A 25,824-nucleotide genomic window follows, 5' to 3' on the forward strand; every position below is an offset into this window, starting at 1 on the left:
AACAATGCAAGTAAATTTTCCAAATTACCCGAAATATGCAGAAATTGTTTGCGGCAGATTGCAGGTATGTATTCCAATCATACAATCTCTCCGTAAGCACTATGATGAGATCTGGCGCCTGCCCACGCAACCGTGGATGCCCAAGCCTAATCCACACAGAATCGGTAAACACCTTCGCTATATTGCGCCCGGTAAATTGTGTTATCAATATACACTATCCAGCCCTTACAGAAGAAGAAAGCACACTACCCAAGGAAGACACGAGTCACACCGGCCCAACTTCGTTCTAGATACTGTTACAGGCTTAACTTTTACTTGTCCGAAATCAACCCCAGCGTATGTAATGTATGTCCTGAATGCGATGTGCCCCCACAAAACACCAATCATCTTTCAACTGTAATGTGGGACCTACGCCTCTGAGAGCAGCATCCCTATGGTCCAACCCTCTTGAAACTGCTAGTTTCCTTGGACTCCCGTTAGAGAACTCTACTCATTATATTAATAGCGTTTGTGATGTCTAGTTGATCAGCGATATTACCCTTAATAAGTACCAGCGATGAAGGTACCTACTTTGCTCCGGCGTAATCAAAAACCTCGTCGATTTGTATCATCGACCATCTCGTATCTCTGTATGTGGTCAGAGCATCATCCAAAGTTAAAAGAAATGTCGAATCGTTTGTTTATGATTCAATGTCTACCGACCATAGTCATTGTCTTAGCGACCATAGCCATTCTTACTCACTTGGAGAGCTCTGAAAACACCATGGATATTGAAGAAGATTTCTATGTTACAAGGCAATTCCTTACAAACCCTTTGTATAGTGAATATCTTAACTTGAAATTTGAGAACGCTTAAATATTCATGTGGCCGAATGAGTTCGAAGGATTTCCACTCCTACTCCAGAGACCATTGTTGTTGTTGTAGCGATAAGGACACTCCCGAAGTTTTGGGGAGTGTTATCGATGTTGATGGTCCTTTGGTCCCGGTAACCACTTTAGTTCCATGAGGAACCTGGGGTCGCCAGAGCCTCGTCTGCTAAATAAACTGAACTCGACACGGCTAGGTGAGGTTGACAATTGAATTGGAGAAGCTATAATTTAAACTGGCAACTTGATCTAAGCGCCCTTCCCGCTGGGGTACTTCTTAGACCATTTCGATTTCTCTGTGAACTCAAAGTTTTAATCCCAAGCGAGTTTCCTCTATTTCTTAGGTTTTTTAGTCGTTAACATTGAAAAATATGTTTTTGCTTATTTTTATTGTTAACTTCCAAAATCCAAAGGTACAATTCCATTATTACAGACTTAGCGACATAAAGCACTTTCACCTAATTTTTCAGCAGTGTAAATGAAATCTGGGGTGCCCTAACATTGATTAAGAGTTTTGAGCAGTTTATTATATGTGCCTCAGGTTAGGATCTATTATAAATCGTTTCATACATCCATGGCGTAAGTTCTGACCTCGGACCCCACATTTTAGGTAATACTATTTTGCAGCCATACAAAGCCCCAATGTACCTTTAACGTTATAATAAGTTTCTAGTCTCAAGTTCAACCAGACATCAGGAGGGCTCCTAGCCACTTCGCACTATTAGAAAGGCTAGATTCTTTGCCAAGAAGAAAAAGCACCAGCGAGCTAAAAACAATACAAAGCACGATATACGTCCGAGAAAATTAAGGCCGAGCTTCTCTTCTAATTCGCTTCTTTCAATTTATCCTACAAATTGGCGTGACGGAACCTACATGTTTTATGCCACCTCCGAACAGCACCGGCAAGGCAGATGAATTTTCACTGAGAAGCTTTTCATGCCAGATATAAACTCGGATAGTTCCCGAGGCTATCGAGCTAGTTACCAGAAGAAGCCAGGAGCCTACGGGATTCATATTTGGAATTCGTGTTAAAGCAGTAAAGATTACTAGTCCCCGCTGCTAGTTCCATGCTTGCTGCATGATTGTGCTCATCCCTTTGGAGTATAAATCAGATACCACTTTAACCCCACTCCTGTTGAAATTACCACGTACGCAATCTTTAAGGAAAATTCAGTGACGACAAGACAACACACTGTGTAATCCCTTTCCAAGTCCAGTTTATATATGAACTCTAAATTAGAAAATCTGCAATTGCTTTCAGACAAATATTATTAGTGGACTGCTCTTATGTCAGGCAGTCTCGGTTTATTGATATAACCATGTTGTGGTCTAAATTGTCTCGGAGAATCGAAAAAGTTTTAAGACAAACGGCGAAAGAATATGGATCTGATGTCCTGTCATCGTTGGTCATGACTCCATTTAGTAGCCTACGTTTAATTTCATTTAATTTTCATTTTGGTATAGGGTAATCCTTCCAACAAAATTATTTGTGTTTCTAGTACCCGGTATGTAACTGAGTGCAATCATTTGGGAATAATATCAGTTGAAGTCAAATTCAATTACTTCCACTTTTTGAATGTTTCGGCTGAATAATAACATTTCGTAAAGCCGAATAAGCGATTTTAAAAGAAACTTTATTGAAATGATTGCAATCAAATGACTAACAAGAAAAGATAATTCTTCCAAACAAAATCAAATGTAATTTCAAATACCAGGGTGGTAGCTGAGTGCAATCATTTGCGAATGAAAAAAATCTAACGTTTAGACTAAAGAGTGACATCGTGCTTGGATGGTCAATTTATGGTGGTAGCGTGCTCCGACTATCACATCGAAGATCCTAGGGTTACGTCCCGTACAAAGCAACATCAAAATTTTAGAAACAAGTTCTTTCAAATAGCAGTAATTCGGCAAGTACTCCGAGTGTATTTCTGCCATGAAAATCTTCTCAGTGAAAACTCATCTGCCTTTCAGATGCCGTTCGGAGTCTGCATAAACTGCATAAAACATGTGCGTCCCTTCCCTCCAATTTGTAAAAAAGGAGCACGACGTGAATTGGAAGAGAAGCTGGGCCTGAAATCTCTTTGAAGGCTATAGTATCTTACATTTATTTATTTATTATTTACAATAAAATGAATACCAAAATATTGTAATAATTTTTCAAACAGAATCATTTGTGTTTTCAAATAGCAGAGTTGTAACTGAATGCAATTATTCGCGAATAAAATCAGCTGATGTGAATATAAATAAAATAAAAAAATTTTGAGTGCGTAAATTGACTTACGTTTTGAATACAGATTGACATCTCGGAAGAATCTTAATTCAAATGATTGCAATTTAATGATTAACAAATAATATTTTTTGGTAAACTTGCATAAAAACTTATTTGTTTTTGCGACAAATTTGTAACGGAATGCAATCATTTACGAATAAAGTCAGTTGACGTCAATATCAATTACCTTAATTTACATATGCAGTCATTGACCAAGGTTTTGATTATAGACTGATCTCTCTAAGGGGCATTTAAACAATTTCGAAAATAAGCTTTATTCAAATGATTGCAATAAGGTGACTAACAAAAAGGTTTTTAATAATAACAAAAATAAGGCTCATATTCAAAACTGAGTAGTGAGGACATATTTCAGTCTTAGTCCAAGAATACACAATTTCATTGCAGCCACGCGAAATAGTGGACATTTTTGTTTTTACACCCTGCTTGCAGTATAAATTCGGGATTTCCGAGCATGGGATCCCGGATTTGAGGATTACGGTATTGAATGCGCAAATATGTACATATGTACATCTTGATCGGTCACTTGCCCATCTAACATAACGCCAAGCAATTTGCCAAATGAAAACGAAAGTGCATTTACCAAAGTTTAAACGCACCACTGCGGTCAGTCTGGAAAGATATGCGCATAAACGCAAGCAAACACGTAAATTTAAATGAAGGTTACTTATTATAAAACAAATATTACTAAAAAAAAATTTACTTCAAGTGTATTCAGCTTAATTTGGTGTAATTTTTAATGGTTTTCTAGTTCATCAATATATATAAATTGTTTTTTTTTAAGCATTACACAGAAAATAAAAATTTATTAATCAGCACAGTTAATAAATAAACAAATTTTTGTTAACGATATTTGCAGACTTTAAATACAGCTGTGGTTCAGATCTATAAAACGGAGGGCTCCGCGCATTCGCATTGGAAGAAAAAGCATACTGGCGTCGTTTGTCTCGTTAAGGACAGTGGGATGCGTTCCTACTTCCTGCGCGCATATTGTTTAATAAAAAACGAACTGATTTGGGAACATGAATTGTATGATGCAATGAAAATTATTAAAGCGCGACCATTTCTGCTCACTTTTGAGGGGCAGGTAAGTGTGTTTAAATATTAAATACTTAACTAATTATATAAGATAATGCTTATAAAAGTGAAACAAATAATTTACCCGAGGAAGGCTATAAGTATAAACGAGCCGGACCGTGCGCATCTTGCGTAACCAATATACAATTCTCTTATCAAATATCAACAGAAATCAGCTGTTCTATCAATCAATTAAAAACAGCTTGCGCTGCCATCTGGCGTATGGGAGCAACTGCCGGTAATGCAGTGCAAATATTCACAATATTGCGATATTTATTTGTGTTTTTAACAAATTATTTTAATAAAATATAGCTAAACAAAAGCTCTATGACCAAAATTGCCAAAAGCTCGCCAATAGCCCGAATCTCCATATTTACAACCAAAACTTTATTTATAGATTTGGATTCCAAATAAGAGCGAAAAAGGGACCCGTACATAAAAACAGCAATTACAAATAATATATATGATAAAAATTCCTTCTTACTTCATTCCCGCTTAACCTTTTAAACGGTTTTGGTGGTTCCTAGCTGGAGCATCATCTTTCATTCGCATAACATCGCTTAAGCCAGCGTAGCCACTGTTTTAATTTATTTGACTGTGTTCATATCTGCGTAAAACGCCTAATGTATAATGAACTCTACTTATGCCACTGGTAAACAACCAACAGTTCAGGCGGTTCGATGAGGGACCCGTTAAACTTACGGCGTACGCATATTACGTTGCAGTTGTTACAAGTGGAAAGTGCCTTCCTACATTAAGTTCTTCGATGGATTCTGTTCACCAAGAAGTATAAGGTCCAGAATTGGACTAGGCCTAAGTTCCGAGAGGTGAACCTGCTGGATAAAAATTGTACAACATATCTAGAAACCATTCTAGACAGTTAGTTGTCGTAAAGGCTCAACGTGAAGAAGGGAGTGAAGAAACCCTCGTTGGCTGGACTGTACGTGGGGTCTAACACCCTCTCTCTCTCTCTCATTGGATATTTACAGCGATTCCCAATAGCATATCCAATAGCATATAGTCCTTGTTTGGTGGACGGGCACACAAGAAAGTACCTTCCTTAAATCAGAATGGGTATGCATGCTATCAATGCTTCGCATAAGGGGAGCACATGTTGCCTTGTCCGCATATTTCTCCAAATGTCTAGACGCTTCTCCTTCTGGAATCTTCTACTTGGTTACCGCTATATGCGTGTGCATTTGTAATTTATAGCCTCTCGCATAGCAATATGCGTGTGTATATGTGAGTACTACTTCAGCTGATGATTACATGTGTTCATGAGTATCTCTTCGTTGCCTTGCATGTATGTGGGTAAATGATGATTAATGTGTTTATGTAGCCTGCTTTAATGTTTTTGTTGTTGTGCATTTATGTAGTGACCTTAGAGGCAATAATTGCTAATGAATTTTTAGTATTATTGACATTACCCAATAATTAATTTGTTCCGGAATCTTTGAGCATAATTTTCACCAGAAGTTTGATAAACTTGAAACTTTGCACACGTATCAAGTACCGATGACAATGCAATAATTTGATAGTGGGGTAACATAAGCTTAAGGGACTCAAAGTCAATTGACCTTAAAAAAAAAATAAATGTAAGGCGCTATAACCTCCGAAAAGATTTTAGGCCGAACTTCTCTTCCAATTTGCGTCGTGCTCCTTTTTAACTTTTCCTACAAGTTTCTAATTGAAAAACCTTGTTTCTAAAAATTTGATATTGCTTTTCCCGGGGCGTGAACCCAGGATCTTCGGTGTGGTAGGCAGAGCATGCTGCCATCACACAACCACCACGGCGCCGCAATTGACCTTATGACCACTTAAAATGGCCATATATTTAATTGAAAATTTGCACACGCATCTAGGACCGATGACAATGCAGTTATTTGATGGTGAGGCGACAAAAGGTCAACTGACATAAGGTCAATTGACCTTATTTAGAATGGCCATAAGGTTAATTAAAACTTTGCACACATATCAAGGATCGATGACAACGCAACAATTTGATGGTCGAGTGACATAAGCTCAAATGAGTCATAAAGCCAATTTATTGGATCATAGTGCCGATTGGCCATTTAAAGTGGCCTTAGGGCCAATTAACTTTAGCGCCCTTCAAAATTTGGTGTGAGGACCATTTAGAAAATTTCCATTTCACCATGTAACCATTTCGGAAAAAACACCATAAATATATTTTTACATCATTCAGTCAAGGTCCTTCACGTACAAGCAAATGGCCGATGTACTCGAAAACATGGAAACCTACAAACAAAATACATTTACTAAAAAATTAAATATTTAAGTTATTAACAGAACAATCAAATTAAAAGTAAAAAGCATGGGGTGCTTGATAAGCATATTAAATAATACAATTAGTACATTTGCAACTATTATGAATTTGATTATTCTGTTAATAATATAAATTTTATTATAGACTAGCTTATGACCGTGGGTTTTACCCCACGTTTCTATAAAAATATACAGGCTATGCGTAATTGGCCATGGGTGAAACATGAGTTGGTAAGATTGCCTTCTGCTACAGCTAATGACTTTTGTTGTATAATACCTTCATATTTGTAACAGGACTCCCCTCGCGTAAGTTAGGTTGACAATTGGTTTGCAGAAGCTCTGAAGCTCTAAAGGTTTGTATTGCACTTATCAATCCCTTAAATCCCAGCTAATGACCGTCCTCGAGCTTCATTGATAGGGATAGGAAATTTGAGGCATTTAAAATTGAAAACGCATATCTATCGGTATCAATGCATTCCTTGGTTTTAAGCTTTTTTGTTTTCGAAATTTTCCGATAAAATGAATTGCTTCAATGACATTCGTAAAAGTTTTGTGATGAAAAGCCTAGTCCTACTACATAAGCTCGGATAATCCAAATAAAGCGAATAATATATATGTATAATAAATATTATGGGCCCTTTTTTAAGGATCAGTCGATGAGGAGGAATTCCTGATGGCTCAAAAGAGTTAAGAAAGTCAACCGGATATGCACAGCTTGGGATTCTTCCACGACTGCAGAGTGTGATAAGTTGTCTCGGCTCTGGTGATATTAACATCCTCATTTAAAGATGCCAAAAATGCCCTTTCTCGAAGCCATTTATAGTTTGTAAAGATAGATTCAATATTTGGAAAAAACATTAGCTATTAAAGCTTCAGGTGATGTCATAATTTCGCAAAAACTTTCAGGAAAATAAATCAAATCTGATAGTAAAGAAATAGGAATTTTGCCATAATCAATTTCAAGCAGTTGTTTAGGAAAAGCTGCTGCTGAAGTGTTTCCGCCAAAATGCGCTCTCATATTTCTAAAGAGAGTAAATTTTTGTACGTCACTGCATGAAAAGCACGCATTTACTTCATCTGCGGCTGTTCTAGCAAGTAAAAGGAAAGCACCACCCTTTCGATGATCAATACACCTCAAATCCTTAAGGGTTCGGCCTAAAAATTGCAGGACTGTTTATGAGTCATGGTGCACACATCCCGCACACTCACTTTGGCCTCACCGTCTGCTTATGTTGCACATCGGTTTCTCAGATGTTTGCGGACAGTGGTAATTTAAATGCGAAGTGAGCAGTACGTCCACCACACAAAGGATATCCGCGGTAACTGAGGAAGCAACTGCCATAGTGATTTCTCTTTTTTGCCTTTACATCAATTAATATCAAATTTAGCAGAAATGTTTTTTCCGGTTCCTCCAGGCGTATCTAACAATACCAACCCTAAAGGAAACACAAACCCCAAAAGAATACTAACTCTGCAATGAAACTTTACATGTTGAAGTAACCAAAGTTTTTACGGCAGCCATAGTTCTGAAAAATCCCATGACTTAACGTCATATAGCTCCTTATCAATTTTCATTATTCTACCATTACTAAATCCAGAGATATGCATTATGAAATAGGAGGTGCCACGCCACTTCTTACTCACATCTGACTTATTTAGAGGTGTTAGGGATTGATCTCATATAACTCTTTACTGATTTTCAATGTTCTTGCATGAATACTTCGAGAGTTATGCTGTATCAAATATTCTATTTGTATGGTAGGTATATTAACTTTGGTCCGATGTTTGTAACGTTGAGAAATATAGAAGATAGACTCACCATTAAGTATACCGAATTGATCAGGGCGACGAACTGAGTTGATATAGCCATGTCCGTCTGTCCGTCCGTCCGTCCGTTGTTTGAACGCAAACTAGTCCCTCAAATTTTGAGATATCTCAATAAAATTTGGCCCAACGATGTATTTTTGTATTATATTAGACATTTGTCGGATCCGGTAGGATCGGACCACTATAACATATATCTCCCATACAACCGATCGTTCAGATAAGAGGATTTTGGTCATTCCTGCCGCAATTTAGAAAGTATAAACGTGAAACTCGGTGATATATATTCTAATATATCATAGAAGATATTTTGAAAAAATCACTTTGATCGGAGCTATATATAGTACATATCCCATACAACCGATCGTTCAGATAGAAAGATTTTTGGCCATTTCTCCCGTAATTTCCAATATAAAAACGTTAAACTTGGTGATATTTATTCTAATATATCATAGTAGATTTCATGAAAAAATCATTTCGATCGGAGCTATATATAATATATATCCCATACAACCGATCGTTCAGATGGGGTTTTTTGCCATGTTTATACTCAGTTGAGCAGAGCTCACAGAGTATATTAACTTTGATTGGAAAACGGTTGGTTGTACAGGTATAAAGGAATCGAGATAGATATAGACTTCCATATATCAAAATCATCAGTATCGAAAAAAAATTCGATTGAGCCATGTCCGTCCGTCCGTCCGTCCGTCCGTCGGTTAACACGATAACTTGAGTAAATTTTGAGATATCTTGATGAAATTTGTTATGTAGGTTCCTGGGCACTCATTTCAGATCGCTATTTAAAATGAACGATATCGGAATATAACCACACCCACTTTTTCGATATCGAAAATTTCGAAAAATCGAAAAAGTGCGATAATTCATTACCAAATACGGAAAAAGCGATGAAACTTGGTAGGTGAGTTTAACTTATAACGCAGAATAGAAAACTAGTAAAATTTTGGACAATGGGCGTGGTACCGCCCACTTTTAAAAGAAGGTAATTTAGAAGTTTTGCAAGCTGTAATTTGGCAGCCGTTGAAGATATCATGATGAAATTTGGCAGGAACGTTACTCTTATTACCATATGTACGCCTAATAAAAATTTGCAAAATCGGAGAACGACCACGACCACTTTTTAAAAAAAATGTTTTTTAAGTCAAATTTTAAAAGAAAAGTTAATATCTTTACAGTATATAAGTAAATTATGTCAACATTCAACTCCAGTAATGATATGATGTAACAAAATACAAAAATAAAAGAAATTTTCAAACCGGGCGTGGCTCCGCCCTTTTCAATTTAATTTGTCTAGGATACTTTTAATGCCATATGTCGAACAAAACATTACCAATCCTTGTGAAATTTGGTAGAGGCTTAGATTCTAGGACGAAAACTTATTTCTGTGAAAAAGGGCGAAATTGGTTGAAGCAACGCCCAGTTTTTATACACAGTCGACCGTCTGTCCTTCCCCTCGGCCGTTAACACGATAACTTGAGCAAAAATCGATATATCTTTACTAAACTCAGTTCACGTACTTATCTGAACTCACTTTGTATTGGTATAAAAAATGACCGAAATCCGACTATGACCACGCCCACTTTTTCGATATCGAAAATTACCAAAAACGAAAAAAATGCCATAATTCTATACCAAATACGAAAAAAGGGATGAAACATGGTATTTGGATTGGTTTATTGACGCAAAATATAACTTTAGAAAAAAACTTTGTAAAATGGGTGTGACACCTACCATATTAAGTAGAATGAAATGAAAAAGTTCTGCAGGGCGCAATAAAAATCCCCTGGTCCACATTTTGGTCAATATCTGGAAAACGCCTTCACATATACAACTACCAACACTCCCTTTTAAAAACCTCATTAATACCTTTAATTTGATACCCATATGGTACATCACATTCTAGAGTCACCCCTGGTCCACCTTTATGGCGATATATCGAAAAGGCGTCCACCTGTAGAACTAAGCCCCGCGCCCTTTTAAAATACTCATTAACACCTTTCATTTGATACCCATATCGTACAAACATATTCTAGAGTCACCCATGGTCCACCTTTATGGTGATATCTCCAAAAGGCGTCCACCTATAGAACTAAGGCCCACTGCCTTTTAAAATACTCATTAACACCTTTCATTTGATACCCATATCGTACAAACAAAGTCTACAGTCACCCCTGGTCCACTTTTATGGCGATATCTCGAAAAGGCGTCCACCTATAGAACTAAGGCCCACTCCCTTTTAAAATGCTCATTACCCCTTTCATTTGATACCCATATCGTACAAACACATTCTAGAGTCACCACCTTTATGGCGATATATCGAAAAGGCGTCCACCTATAGAACTAAGCCCCACGCCCTTTTAAAATACTCATTAACACCTTTCATTTGATACCCATATCGTACAAACATATTCTAGAGTCACCCATGGTCCACCTTTATGGCGATATCTCGAAAAGGCGTCCACCTATAGAACTAAGGCCCACTGCCTTTTAAAATACTCATTAACACCTTTCATTTGATACCCATATCGTACAAACAAAGTCTAGAGTCACCCCTGGTCCACTTTTATGGCGATATCTCGAAAAGGCGTCCACCTATAGAACTAAGGCCCACTCCCTTTTAAAATGCTCATTGCCCCTTTCATTTGATACCCATATCGTACAAACACATTCTAGAGTCACCCCTGGTCCACCTTTATGGCGATATATCGAAAAGGCGTCCATCTATAGACCTAAGGCCCACTGCCTTTTAAAATACTCATTAACACCTTTCATTTGATACCCATATCGTACAAACAAATTCTAGAGTCACCCCTGGTCCACCTTTATGGCGATTTCTCGAAAAGGCGTCCACCCATAGGACTAAGGCCCACTACCTTTTAAAATACTCATTAACACCTTTCGTCTGATACCCATATCGTACAAACACATTATAGAGTCACCCCTGGTCCACGTTTATGACGATATCTCGAAAAGGTGTCCACTCATAGGACTAAGGCCCACTCCCTTTTAAAATACTCATTAACACCTTTCATTTGATACCCATATCGTACAAACAAATTCTAGAATCCCCCCTGGTCCACCTTTATGGCGATATCTCGAAAAGGCGTCCACCTATAGAACTTAGGCCCACTCCTTTTTAAAATACTCATTAACATCTTTCATTTGATACCCATATCGTACAAACAAATTCTAGAGTCACCCCTGGTCCACCTTTATGGCGATATCTCGAAAAGGCGTCCACCTATAGAACTTAGGCCCACTCCCTTTTAAAATACTCATTAACACTTTCATTTTATACCCATATCGTACAAACAAATTCTAGAGTCAGCCCTGGTCCACCGTTATGGCGATATCCCTAAATGGCGTCCATCTATAGAACTATGGCCCACTCCCTCTTAAAATACTCTTTAATACCTTCCATTTGAAACACATGTCATACAAACACATTCCAGGGTTAACCTAGGTTCATTTTACTACGAGGTGATTTTCCCTTATTTTGTCTCCATAGCTCTCAACTGAGTATGTAATGTTCGGTTACACCCGAACTTAGCCTTCCTTACTTGTTTATTTTATATTTATCTTAAAAATCGTTTAGGTATGTACATCTATTCACTATATATTTCTTATCTTATACATCCGATTATTTGGAGATTACGAACGGGATAAGATTATTGTTCAGCCCCATTCATTACTTGTTTTTATTGAAGTTATGTTTAGCCTATGACCATCCTTGGAAGGTTCCCAGTGGGTGATTCCCGATTTATACCTACTTAAATATAGAGAGAAGATGTAGATAGACCGAAGTTAACAAAAATTACTAAGATTACTAAACGTACAAAAGGAATAAGAGCCAAACTCAACTCTGTAGTCAAACTTTAGCTGTTAAAATAACCTAAGTTTGTACGGCAGCCATAGTTCTGAAAAATCCCATTTGTAGGGAAGGTGCCACGCCCCCTTTTCCTCAATTCCACATTTTACTGGAGGTGTTAGGACTTAACGTCATGTAGCTCCTTACCAATTTTCATTATCCTACCATTACTACATCCAGAGATATGCAGTATGATAAATTCCATTTGTGTGGGAGGTGCCACGCCCCCTTCTTCCTCACCGCACATTTTCTTGGTGGTGTTAAGGACTGACTTCATATAACTCCCTACTGAATTTCAATGTTCTAGCATGAATACCTTCAGAGTTATGCAGTATCAAAGAATCCATATGTCTGGGAGGTGCCACGCCCCTTTTATATATCGAAATTATTTTTAGCCTATGACCATCCCTGGAAGGTTTCAAGTGGGTTGTGATCGGTCTATCCGTTTAGGACGCAACCCGATTTATACCTACATACATAATTTGAATTTTATATATATAGATAGATAATGAGTAAATTATTTACTGTGCATTAGTCCACCTTCTACTAATGTAACATAAAATCTTTGTGATTAAAAATTACAAGCTGGACCCGTACGCATGTTGCGCAACCAATATAAGTCTCTTATCAAATATCAACAGAAATCAGCTGTTCTATCAATCAATTAAAACTTACAGCGCTGCCATCTGACGTATGGGAGCAACTGCCGGCAATGCAGTGCAAATATTCACAATAGTGCCATGGTACAAATAGATTTCTTTGTGTGCTCACAATCGTTTATTTTTAACAAATTATTTTGATAAAATACATATAGCTTAACAAAAGCACTACGACCAAAATTTCCCAGAGCTCGCTAATAGCCCGAATCTCTATCTTTACAACCAAAACTTTATTCATAGATTTGGATTCCAAATAAGAGCGAAAAAGGAACCCGTACATAAAAACAGCAATTAGAAATAATATATATGATTTTTTAGGGCTTCAGTCTGGGCCCGAATTACGTATTCCGTGAACTGAACACTCGTCTCTTAAAAGTACTTATTTGGTATTACATGATACGTGAACGAATAGCTGCTATCGAAATTCGGTATTATGTGTTCAGTGAACGTACACAACAAATCGTAAACGTCAAAAAATTTCATACGATAGCAAAAAGACGTTCGAGTGCATTAAAAATTGGTTGTAGTTTGAAAATTAAACGAATTAATTTATAGCTCTTACGTTTTAAATTTGTTTTTAAAAAATTAAAGTGATCTTAGCACAACTAAAAAGGAAAATTTTATCAAACATAAAAAGGAAAATTTCGAGTTTAATAATGTAGGTAAATAAATATAAAATTAGTTAAAATTATTTATAATATAAAATGTTTGTTTCCCCAAAGGACGAATCTAAATAAGCTTAATTATAAGCAAAAGGAGATGATGGGAGAATTTATGCAGCAGCACCCCAACCTGGCCAAAAACATCATACCAAATTGTGCCCAAGGAAAGGCGACATCTCAACAATTGTGGGAGGATCTATCTAAAAAACTTAACGCTGTAGGCCCACCTATGAATGATGCAAAAATGTGGAGAAAGGTAAATCAAACAACCGATCGGAACACTCATCTCTTGGTATGATAATTTGTAATTCTGTGATATTTATAATTTGTAGGTATATGCTGACCAAAAATACCAAGCGAAGCGAAAACTAACTTTTAACCGGAGCTCAAAGTCTCGGACTGGTGGTGGACCATAGGAGAAATTGATAACATCAACGGAGGAAAATATCATTGAAGCAAGCGGGTTAGAAGCGACGGTTGAGGGTCTGCAAACAGTGCAAACCTGGGGTAACATCTCGAAGGGTTTTTCTCAACACCTTTTTGAATCTCCAATCGAAGTAAGCAAGGACTTTGACGAGATTGAGTTTTTGCAGGCGGAGATGCCTTCAGTTGAAATTGACACAAACAACCCAACAACTTCGACACGGAAGATCAAAGTTTCTGATTATGACATTGAAGAATATAATGTCCCGTCCACTTCGAAGAGGAGGAGAAAAGTAGGTGAGGATCCAAAATTAACACTTTTGGAGCAAAATTTAAAATCCGCAAATGAGGCAAAGCTCAATATGGATGACAAGCTTGGCAGACTCGTGGATATTCAAGAGCGGATGTTGCAAATCCAAGAGCGGACGCTACAGATCAAGGAAGAAAAACACAAACGTGTTTGTGCCCTGAACGATTTAGAAATAGAACTGAGGAAGCGGGACTTAAATCCATTTTCCGATTCCGAATAAAGGGATCAAATATTGTACACCTGTTTTCGCCAATAATTTTCATCATATTTAATTTACATAGTTTTTTTTTATATACATAACTAGCCTACCCGGCAGACGATGTCTTACCCGAAAATTGGTTTTCCTACATTTAAAAAGTGAGCCCCATCTCCCCTCTTCACTCTCAATCCCATTCTCTTCTACTATCTTTTTCTTCTTATTCTTCTCCATACCTTATTCCGTTTATCTCTCTTCCGTTCCAAAACGTACCCCACTCCAACATCTACTCAAACTCCCTGTCCCTCTAACTATCCCACTCCCATAAACATTCCTATTCTCATATCCACTCCAGCTCCCATCCCAATCCCACTCTCCAACCTCAATTTCTTCAGATATGGAATCCCCATACCAAATATTGAATACCTGTTCAAAATAATTTCGGAAATGTAGCGAATTAAAATGTTTCCTGAAGGGGGCGTGACACCGCCCATACGTTCTGAGGCTGTACAAAGTTTGCCGGGTCAGCTAGTTATTAATATTTTTATTACATATATACCCAACAATCAAAGTAAACGTAATGTAAATTTATAAAGTTTTCTCAAACAAACACTAAGCTTACAAAACGTTGATTTTTTGTTTACAAATTGTTTAGAATTAAGCTTGAAATAATCGAAACGGCTTACTTCTAAGCCTATAAAAAAAATTCGAAAAGAAAGCTTGTTATAAATAATTTCCCAAAACCTTTTATAAATGATAATTTTTATTTCAATCATTTCAATAATATTAAGAAATACATAGGTGTATGTAAATTTACATATGAATTAATTCTGAATTTCATTCACATATTAAATAAAGAATGGCTGCATTTCGAATAAGTTGTAGGAGAATCCAGGAAACGGTTTAAATGCAGCCATTCCCTCTCATGAAAATAATTTAAAATTTTCGAAGTTGAAAAATATTGGCAAATAGTTCTGTCGTCTTTTTTGGAAACATTTACAATTTACTTTCACCAAAAAGTATATATTGTCAAGAGGCGTCACTCGATACTTTTGTTGTTGCCAAAGCAAATTACTCGATGTTTTCTCAAGGTAGTCGTTGTTTTTTTTTAGCAGATGTATTTATAAAAACGCCTTCTATACATTTTCGTGGGGTATTTGTGTTTATTTTAATGATTGTATTAAATTAATTAATTAATTCTCTTTCCAAAAATCGTAATTATGCGAAGTCACTTTACCGCATAACTATATAGGATTCAATTAAAAAAAACTAAACAAAACTTCCTTGAGAATCACATTCGACATGACAGGGTTGCTTTGGCAACAACAAAGTATCGAGTGACGCCTCTTAACAAATATATACTCTTTGCTTTCACAGCTAATTTGCATATCAACGTTTCTTCACAAAACTTATAAAATGTTTTCTGAAAAAAAAAATATATATATATATATATTTAATACTGGAATCGTTTAACACAACAAGTTTACTTTAAATTACTTTTCAAAACATTTACAGAAATGCCTGTTGGGTATGTATATAAGAACTGAAATTAAAATGTTGAACCTTATTTAAATCTTGAACGAAAAAATTTCCATAGTTTTAAGGGATAGTATTTATTATATAAATATATATATACATTTATTGAATACAAAAAATTTATTGAACTCCAGTCATATTTTTATTTTTTAGTATAGTTATTTTTAAATACTATAAATTTAGTTATACAAATCATGTAATGATTTTAGCTAATAAATAAAAAAAAATTCTGATAAAAATTGTTATTCTTTTTATCTCTTATCTTACATGTGCATATCGTTAGCTTAATTCACAAAGGCCCTAACCAATAGATTTTTTACAGATTGAAATGTTAACAACAAGTAAAATATTTGCCACGATGAAAGTTGGCGTTATGTTAATATACAAGAGGTGGGAAGATCCCAACTTTTTTTCTTGGAAACACGGGGTGGCGCCTTTAAAACCTTGTCCCAGCTAATTTCGTTTCAATTAAATTATTTTCGTTATTTTTTTAGAAAGTTATATGTCAATATATAAGAAGATTAAGCCAGTTTAAAGTTTACAAATTCCACGAATTTTTTCTTATATGTTTCCATTTCGATTTCGCACTCTTTCAATTTATCGTCTCTAAGCACGTCAACTTCATCTTTAAGCTGTATTTACTCAGAAGTGTTTTTTTTTTAATGGAAAAAGATAAAATTAATACGTGAATGAAAATAGCAAATCTTTGGTTGCATTATAAATATGGACGATATTTACTATCAGATCGTCATTACGCTGTTTTATTATTTGAATTTCCTTTTCTTGCTGCTGAACCTTAAATTTCAGGTCCTCTCGTGCTGCATCTGATTGTATAAGGTCTTCTTTCATTCGATCGAGCTATCGACGAAGTTCACAATAACGTACAGAACCAGCTTGAACTGGACCCAGTGATACACGATCATTACCAACTTGAGCAGTTGTATTTTCCAACCGATGAACTTCATCCTGCGGTTATTAAGCTCTTGTATTTTAGATTTTTCTTCTATGAGTAATAAAATCTGTAAAACATGAAATTTAAAAAAATAACATTTTTTAAGTAAAACTGAATTCCACCAAATACCTTTTTATCAGATTCGAAACCCTTTTGAGGCAAAGCATCTCCCCCTTCCTGCAATATTTTATAATCGAAATTAGCTATACTTGACGAACTACGAGATGAACACTCTCCATGCCAAGTTGACTCAAGATCTTGCAGTGCTCGCATTATATTAGCTTGAAGTGATTCCACTAAGCACGGTATTTGTCGTATATAATCTGCTTGGCAGCACAATTTACTGCGCAACCTACCAGGATCACATTTTTCGGAAATACGTTGAGCATCAGGTTGAGGAAAATCTGCTAATGAATAACTTAATACATCGTTGTAATAATCATGTACACCTTCAATAACTTTCTTTAAATTGCTCATCCTCAAGCGTTAATTTATTACTGTGCTTATTTTGGACAACCAAGCATCTGTAAACATGAAAAGATTATTATAGTTTATTTAGTTATTTCTCCTGAATTTCTCACACTTAACTGTAAAAACGTCTGGAGCAAATTGGTGTAGGGCTTGTGCCAGAGCCACTCCAGGTAAGTTCTCAACTTACATTGCCTATATTATGTGTAATTGACACACTTTTTTGAAAAAAAATTGCCAAAATATTTCATCTTAAGCCAAACTTACTAAGAACTTCAGATAAGACACCTGTATATTAACTTTTGTGATTGGCCATTTGTATTTTAATTAAGAAGGGATTGCTTTATTTGGTTTCGAATATTTTGACCAATTCTTAAAATTTGTGTATGCTCGCCTATATCAATATCATTCACAGCAACATCATTGGCAGTTACACTTGGTTGGTTAAAAGGGACTTTAAATTCCATACATATGTTGTGTAGAGCTGCGCAAACGTTGGAAAACATTGCCACCTTTTGTGGGGTATATCTTCCGCGCTTATCGTTGCATAGTATTTTCCACCGCCCTTTGTAAATACCAATTGTTCTCTCCACCATACATCTGGCTTTTGAGTGAACCGCATTAAATACACTCTCACTTGAACCCTCCGCAGGATTTCTGTATGGGGTTATACACCAAGGTTCAAGTGGATAGCCGGAATCACCTAATTAAATGAAAGTAGAGAATAAATGCCCATAGTTCATACTAGTTGACTAAAAAATACATACCAAGTAACCACGAATTATTGTTAGAATTTATTTCAAATTTCTCTTCTAGCATTATTCTTTGTTCTGATTGCTTCCATACAAAGGAATCATGTGCAGCCCCTCCATATCTAGCATTTATTGCATTAATTTTGTATTGGTGATCGCATATCTGCAGCAAGATACGTGTTTATACGGATAAAATAATTCTTTCGATCGTTATATTCTTCGAAGTTTATATTTAACTTACAATCATTACATTTAAATTATGAAATCCCTTACGATTAAAAAACATATGTTCGTTTTCGCTGGGTTTCTGCAGGCCAATATGGGTACCGTCAATACATCCAATTACTGTAAGGGGGAAAAGTTTGGGCGCATCCAAAAAAATTTATTTAATTTTCTCACCTCGTGGTATCTTATACTTCTCGTAGAACCATTCCATACAGCCACTCAAACTCTCCAGTGTAAAACGGATATGTTCTGGACATAGATTTCTTTCTATTTCAGTCACTACTATGGTGCTCAATTTTGAAACCAAGCTTTGACTCATTCCCATAAGGTAATCGTCCCCTACCGCCCGCTGGTAACTGCCACTTCCAAGAAACGAAAGCGTTACTGCCAACTGGATGATGTGCGGTGCAGCTGCTGAGGAATGGCAATTGAAATTTGTGTTCCTCAGGACATAATTAAATGCTGCTTTATTAAGACGAAACCTTTTAATGAACCTAAAAATTAGCCAGTTATATAAACGATTCGGTAACAGTTCACAAATGTTCAAGTTATAGTGAAATTATAAACGAACTTACGCATTTTCAGACAGAGAAAGAGGATTGCTTTTGTCTCTTAGCTGGCGTCTTACAACCTTCTGGTCATGCCCATCCACGTCTTCGTCGGAACTTTCTAAAAAGAAAAGTAGTTCCGGCTCCATATTTTCAACTCTAAAAAACTACAACGTTAGTTTTCTTGGTATTTCTCGGAGTGATAGAGCTTATTGGTTAGGGTAAAGTAGTGGTATAACAAAAACTAGAAAGTATCAACATCTGCATCCCTCCTGTCACCTGATGCCCCAGTGTATACCGCCCTGAAATCAGCGCACTACTCACCGGAGAAAATTGCATAATTCTAGGCAGGTCCCACCACGATCTATGGCATTCTGATCTACAGACGGACAAAAAGGCGAAATAGCGTTCTACTAGATAAAGACGGTCAACTAGGGCACGTTACTGCAAGACCTGGAAGGGTCCTCCCTTCTTCCAAGTCTCAAAAGGTTGACCGCAAATTATGTCTGGTCGGCAAGCATCGGTGCACGTCAGGAACATAACATCTAAACCTAGAAGAATTAAACAAGGGGTAGCACAGGGTGGTGTCCTTTCCACACTTGCACAATAATGACCACAGGCCCACTCATCGATCTCTCCGGTTATTTCGCCTTACCAAACCTGATATTGTCACCGACCAAAGCATCGGCAACCTTATTTACAACATAGACGCGCCAAATGTGGACCACATTCAACATCCACGATGATAGCATTACGCTACCGGGTGCCTTACGCCCAAAAATTTGGGAAGAATGGAACTGCAATTTTTCCTAATATATATAACGTCATAATAAAATCTTAAAATCTCTTACCGGCATCACTTGGGGTAAAGACAAAAAACGCTTATTACCACTTACAAAACAATTGGCCGGCCGTTTGCATGCTAAGCGTCCCCGATATGGTCGCCCAGCCTAAAGGTTACTCACTGGAAGAAAATACAGGCCTAGCAAATTACTGCCCTCAGAACCGCTACGGGCTGTCTTCTTATGTCCCCAGAACACCACCTAAACAATGTGGCGAGAGTACTCCCCCATTAGGCACAGAAATGAAATGCTGAACAAACTGTTTCTGTTGAATATCAATCTCAACAGATATCTGATTGAAGAGGCCACACCGCCAGGGGCTTATGAAGTCATCTCCGGAAGCATTATGAGTAAATACGGCACCTGAGAACACAACCGTATGAAGCAAAAAAGCACAAGCAGATCCTCAGAGATTTACACAAACAGGCGTCGGACCTCTATGCCAGGAATTGTCCGGCGAGCCCAGTTCTTAAGGAAAAATACCCAGAACTCAAAGAAGAGGAAGCACACTCCCTGGCTCAACTTCAATTGAATACTGTAACATGTAACTATCCAGATTCAACCCCGACATTAATAATGTATGTCTGCTTGCAGTGTTTCCCTACATGACACCAAACATCTACATATGTCATTGCAATGTGGAACCAACGCCTCTAACACCCCTCACTCTGCTCCACCCCTGTTGAAACTGCAAGTTTCCTAGGACTCCCGTTAGAGCCTATTGATGACAATTTGTGAGTGGTCGCACCTAGTGGATACGGCGAAGCAATGCTACAACAACAACCACGTAAAGGAAGCCTAGAGTACCGGTTCTTCGAACACCTTATAAAAATTGTTGGTAGATTTATACGACATCATGACACTGCTAATACGCGTTCAAAAATATCGACAGAGGTTTCAACGCCGACGCGTCTTGATATCAGTATTAATAATCCGAAACCGGAAAAGACAAATTTTAAGTCGTTCAAAAGATATTAACGCAAAACCGAAAACCCACGGGTCCCTCCGAAACCGGGGGTGGGATCCACAGTATTTTTGCGCAGAACACCTTTCCGCATTGGCGGCCTTCGACCCCGCTTATAAAAAATTACCCTGGGTGGGTCCAACACCGGTTTGGACACCAAAACTATATCCGCGCAAAACACTTATGTTCACAATTTTTTTTGTGGGTACGCAACATTACAAACATGAAAATCGCCAACTTCAACTGCAAATATCTCCAGACAGAGATACAATTTTTCTTATTAATACTGATGTCAATACGCGTTTCACACCTCTCTCGATATTTTTGGACGCGTATTAGCAGTGTCATGCTGTCGTATAGAATTACCAAATTGTTGTCATCTTTATTACAATAACGAATAATTACAAGAGGGACGACTGCTAATATACTTCTAAATATATCGTGAGGTGGCAGAGAACGCGCCTTAAACCCTCTATCATTGATTCGAATGCGAAAAAACCATATTTTGAGTCTATCCAAAGATATTCCCGAAACCCCGAAAAATTACCCATAGCATTTGCGCAGCACACCTATATGCATGGGCGGGCTTCGGCCGCGCTTATAAAATACTACCCCGGCTCGTGCAACACCTGTTTGGGGTCAATATTAAAGCCGTGCAAAACCCCTTTCTACACAATTTTTTTTGGTAATAGTCTAGTTGAGGGGTCGACTGCTAATACGCTACCAAAAATATCGAGAGAGGTGTCAAACGACGCGTCTTGACATCAGTATTACTAATCCGAAGGCGGAAATAAAAATTTTAACGCGTTCAAAAGATATTAACGAAAAACCGAAAAAAGACCCGCGGGTACCTCCGAAACCGGGGGTCGGACCCATAGTATTTTTGCGCAGGACACCTTTCTGCGTTGGCGGCCTTCGGCCGCGATTATAAAAAATAACCCTGGGCTACGCCATGTCAAGTCCGGGTGTGTGGTATAATGCACAATTTTTTTTGGGGGTACAACACAACAACAACCACATGGAAATCGCCAAATTCAAATGCAAATATCTCCGGACAGAGATAAAATTTTTCTTTTCCGCCATCGGATTATTGTTCTCGAGATTAATACGCGTCGTTTGACACCTCTCTCGATATTTTTGGTAGCGTATTAGCAGTCGACCCCTCAACTAGACTATTACCTTTTTTTTTATGTGACCATGTCGTTTGACGCCTCTTCCGATATTGTTGGACGAGTATTAGCAGTCCAGCCCTGTTTTAAATTGTTACATTTAATATTTACATATAACAAAGAGCACATAAATCTCTATTCTATGCATAAGGGGAATGTATTCCAGCGTAAGCGGCGTAGATGGTAATCTTCCCGCAGGAACAATTGTTTGAACAAACTACGGTAAAGGTCTAGTTGAGGGGTCGACTGCTAATACGCTACCAAAAATATTGAAACAGGTGTCAAAAGACGCGTATTGACCTCGACAACAATAATCCGGGGTAATAGTGCAGTTTACGGTACCCACCGAAATTTGGGCCAAAATTTTCGAGTGAGGTATCAAAAGATGCGTTTTCACGTCTAGATCAAGAATCCGAAAGCGGAAGTTAACTTTTTTACCCGTTCAAAAGCTATTAACGAAAAACCGAAAAAAGACCCGGTGGTACTTCCGAAACGGGGGGTGGAATCCATAGTATTTTTGCGCAGAACACCTTTCTGTGTTGGCGGCCTTCGGCCGCGCTTATAAAAAATAACCCTGGGCTACGCCTTCCCAAGCCCGGGTGTGCGGTATAACCGTGGCTACCGCCACGGTGATGCACAATTTTTTTTGTGGGTAAAAACACAACAACAACCACACGAAAATCGCCAACTTCAACTGCAAATATCTCCGGACAGAGATAAAATTTTTCTTTTCCGCCTTCGGATTATTGTTCTCGAGATTAATACGCGTCTTTTGATAGCTCACTCGAAAATCTTAGCCCAACTTTAGGGTGGGTACCGTAAACTGTACTACTACCTAATCCGGCAACTAGGAGGATCTCTCTACCACCTCGTATTTATATTTATTGTTAAATCACTGTGCACTCATCACTATAATTACCTGCGTTAATTTGTTGGAATCAGCACTTGTTTTTTCCTTGTAGATTCCTTTAAAATATTTTTTATGTATTTATTCCACATGTAATTTTTTTGTAAATAAATAATTTGTATTATTTACAAATAGAAATTGACATTTAAATGTCAAAATATCTATTACAAATCACCATTCAATCTATTACTGTCTGTCATAAATTACGATACGTTACTGAACGTACCTCATAATACCAATCATTGTTTACTATATAGTTTGGCAGCTTAAGTAGAGGTTATGTTGCGAATAGAGTGGAAGGCAGTGGACTAGGCAGTCGAATGTCATATAATGAAGGAATGGTGTTCGGAGTTTTTTCAAAGTAAAAAAAAAAAATGATAAAAGATTTAATATAAATAAAACTATTGTTTTAATAACAACAAAAACGTCATATATATTCTGTATACATAAATTTGTAATGATTATCTCACTTTAAAATTTGAATTAAATAATCTAAAGTTTTTTTTGAAACTGAGTCGAGAACTGTGCGTGTGAATGTTCGAATTTTCACCGATCAGCTGTTAGTTGCGCTACTTGGTAAAATTTACAATGATACCAATATTGTCATAGGTACGATCAGTCACGTAATCTTTATTCGTACGATTGCCGTTTCGATCACGGAAAACGTAATTCGGGCCCTGTATTGCGAACGATAACTCAGACGAGCGTATCGGCTTCAAACGATTTCGTCTAGAAATGGTATTTCTGTCATTTTCGTTCAGGCTTTACGTTTCTTTATGTCAAACAGGCAGGCGAAAGCAGTTGTCAAATGATATGATGCCATCGTTTAACATAGTGCAAATGCACTAGCGATTCGTCTCTGTGGAGAAACGAACTTTCGTTTCGTAACTAATAGAGAATGAGGTCCTTAATTTTTAGTTCGGTTAGCTATAAACGTGTTGTTTTTAGTTTTTTGTAGTGAGAGATTTTGTTATGTCTGTATGTATTGTGTCTTGCCAGAACTTCTAAAAATAGTCGGGATTATGTTTTGTTTTTGTATTGGGTGCACTCATACATGAATTCAACATCCGTTGACAGACGTATGGTAAGTTATCACATACTTTCAGGCTTTATGTATTGTAACGAATTTAGGGTATTTCTGCTTATTTGCAACCTTCTGCTAACGTTCGAATCGCTAAACTGTTGAATAAATAACTCCAATATTCAATAATGCTATCGCGTTGTTTAAATTAAAACAAAACCGATTTATAAAAAATATTTTAATTTTATAACGATTTAAAAATTACACGATAATTATTGAATTGTAATATGACAATATAAGAAAAAAAATTTATGGCAAGAAAAAATATTACAATTAAAAATCAATGCCAACTAAATATAATTATGAAAGAATTTCAAAAGCACAGTGTTGTTGCTACAATGCAATATGGTCTTTATTAGACTACTTTGAGAGTACTTCACAATAACACTTATACTTCACAACTAATAGCGTGCTTAAATCAAAACTGATTAGTCATGCCTCAGCTTCCGCTGCTTTTATACTCTCGGTTTCCTCGTTCACCCATTTCGCCTAAGGTCTAGTAATTTCGCGAACTTCATGCTTGGTTACCAGCCATTTACATGTATATTTGTAGTTTGTAGCCATATGCGTGTGTATATGTGAGTACTACTTCGGCTGATGATTACATGTGTTTCTGAATATCACTTCGTTGCCTTGTATATATGTGTAAATGATGATTGATTTGTTTAAAGTGGCAGCTTGCTTTATTGTTGTGCCTTTATTTACTTAGTATCAGCTTAGTGATACTAATATTCGTCACAGTATTTTTGTTTACTTCATAGCAGCATGCTTCGCCTTTGTATATTAAGTTAAGGAAACGTCATACGTGATATGTATCTAAATTTATTAGTAATTTATGTAAAATTTTTAAATAAAAATTTAAAATCTAAAATTTTTCGCCAGGATGGACACGTAGGCTTAAACTTTGTTTCGGAGGAGGAGTGCGACTCATTTTACAGGGCTGTGGATACAACAATTGAAACGAGAAATCGAAAGAAATTAGGTTTGTTCTTATACCCAAATGCAGATAAGCTTTTATTTTAGAATATATATTTGCCATTTTTCTACAGAAAAACGAAATCGTGCCAAAGCGCAAGCTGCGCCAAATATACCACCATCCGTTACTAGAGACGCAAATAGATCAACACCAGCAATTAGTCAAGCAACAACAGATTCTAGCGTGCAATTACGCAATAATTCACAAAAAATCAATACCCTTACTCTTACTCCTGGGCCAAATCCAGTGGCTCCAAGTAAAAATTTCCTCAGCAGTAGTTTTGGTCTATCCGGTTCCTCTAACAAAGGACAAAGAAAGCGAGTAACAAAAGCAGATATAAGTACACCAACGAATTTTGTACATATCAGTCACGTTGGTTGGGATGCGGATAAAGGTTTCGATTTAACTGGCAATGAGAATGATGAAGTACTTACAAGTTTTTTTGCCAAAGCTGGTGTGTCTGAAAATGAATTGAAGGATCGTGATACGCGCGCTTTCATCTACGACTTCATACAGAGCAACAATGTGCTGGCTTCGGTGAAATCGGAGCGCGTTGACTCACCAACGTCCACTGTACCAACTGCGCCACCGCCAGTGCCAAGTCGCCATCAGCATGTAAGTGCTTAATTGAATGTGTGGAAGAGTTAAAAAAAAAAAATAAGTAAAACTTACTAAAATTTTATATAAATAATTTAATAGCATCAAAATGGCACAACTGGAAGCCAAAGGACTGCGCCTCCACCACCACCACCAGCGCGACAAGCGCCACCGCCGGTGCCCACAACAGTGCCAGGTGCATCACGCGCACCAGCACCACCTACAAGACCGCCTCCAATAAATATTGCACCACCACCACCAGCGCCACCACAACCTACGGTGACTGCACCAGCGGCAGCTGTAAGTTTGTACATTTCCGTGCTAATGTTTTTT

General features: G+C 37.2%; 2 protein-coding genes and 1 long non-coding RNA gene across 6 annotated transcripts in view; 2 read left to right on the top strand and 1 right to left on the bottom strand.

The window, feature by feature from the left end:
• Window positions 1–25,824, top strand: part of WASp — a 113,873-nt gene that overhangs the window by 71,127 nt on the left and 16,922 nt on the right. For all 3 annotated transcript variants that reach the window (XM_067763148.1, XM_067763147.1, XM_067763149.1), the window contains exons 2-5: window positions 4,014–4,241; window positions 24,801–24,900; window positions 24,968–25,509; window positions 25,594–25,791. In XM_067763148.1, the coding sequence (XP_067619249.1) occupies window positions 4,014–4,241; window positions 24,801–24,900; window positions 24,968–25,509; window positions 25,594–25,791 (1,068 nt within the window). The remainder of the gene's footprint in view (window positions 1–4,013; window positions 4,242–24,800; window positions 24,901–24,967; window positions 25,510–25,593; window positions 25,792–25,824) is intronic.
• On the top strand, window positions 13,238–13,954 carry LOC137238311 (uncharacterized). Its single transcript, XR_010949159.1, has 3 exons — window positions 13,238–13,541; window positions 13,606–13,801; window positions 13,878–13,954. It is a non-coding gene; the product is annotated as an uncharacterized lncRNA (long non-coding RNA).
• LOC137238308 (putative nuclease HARBI1) lies at window positions 15,888–22,984 on the bottom strand. Of its 2 annotated transcripts, XM_067763151.1 has the most exons (9): window positions 22,850–22,984; window positions 18,983–19,114; window positions 18,582–18,901; window positions 18,424–18,527; window positions 18,198–18,345; window positions 17,698–18,133; window positions 17,551–17,625; window positions 17,092–17,486; window positions 15,888–17,029 (listed from the first exon to the last, which is right to left on the bottom strand). In XM_067763151.1, the coding sequence occupies exons 2-6, from the start codon at window positions 19,102–19,104 to the stop codon at window positions 17,754–17,756; spliced, it is 1,074 nt and encodes a 357-aa protein (XP_067619252.1). In that variant the 5' UTR covers window positions 19,105–19,114; window positions 22,850–22,984; the 3' UTR covers window positions 15,888–17,029; window positions 17,092–17,486; window positions 17,551–17,625; window positions 17,698–17,753. The 2 variants fall into 2 exon arrangements, with proteins under 2 accessions (XP_067619252.1, XP_067619251.1); XM_067763150.1 differs by having other exon boundaries at window positions 17,551–18,133.

The sequence above is a fragment of the Eurosta solidaginis genome, chromosome 1, assembly GCF_040869045.1.
Source record: "Eurosta solidaginis isolate ZX-2024a chromosome 1, ASM4086904v1, whole genome shotgun sequence".
Classification (NCBI taxonomy): Eukaryota; Metazoa; Arthropoda; class Insecta; order Diptera; family Tephritidae; genus Eurosta; species Eurosta solidaginis.

Excerpts from the sequence above, each read along its gene's own strand:
- LOC137238308 (XM_067763151.1), bottom strand. The coding sequence starts at position 19,104 with ATGGAGCCGGAACTACTTTTCTTTTTAGAAAGTTCCGACGAAGACGTG. Across the intron at positions 18,902-18,982 it reads CTTTCTCTGTCTGAAAATGC|GTTCATTAAAAGGTTTCGTC; the intron begins GTAAGTTCGTTT and ends GCTAATTTTTAG. Across the intron at positions 18,346-18,423 it reads ATAATTTAAATGTAATGATT|ATATGCGATCACCAATACAA; the intron begins GTAAGTTAAATA and ends ATCTTGCTGCAG.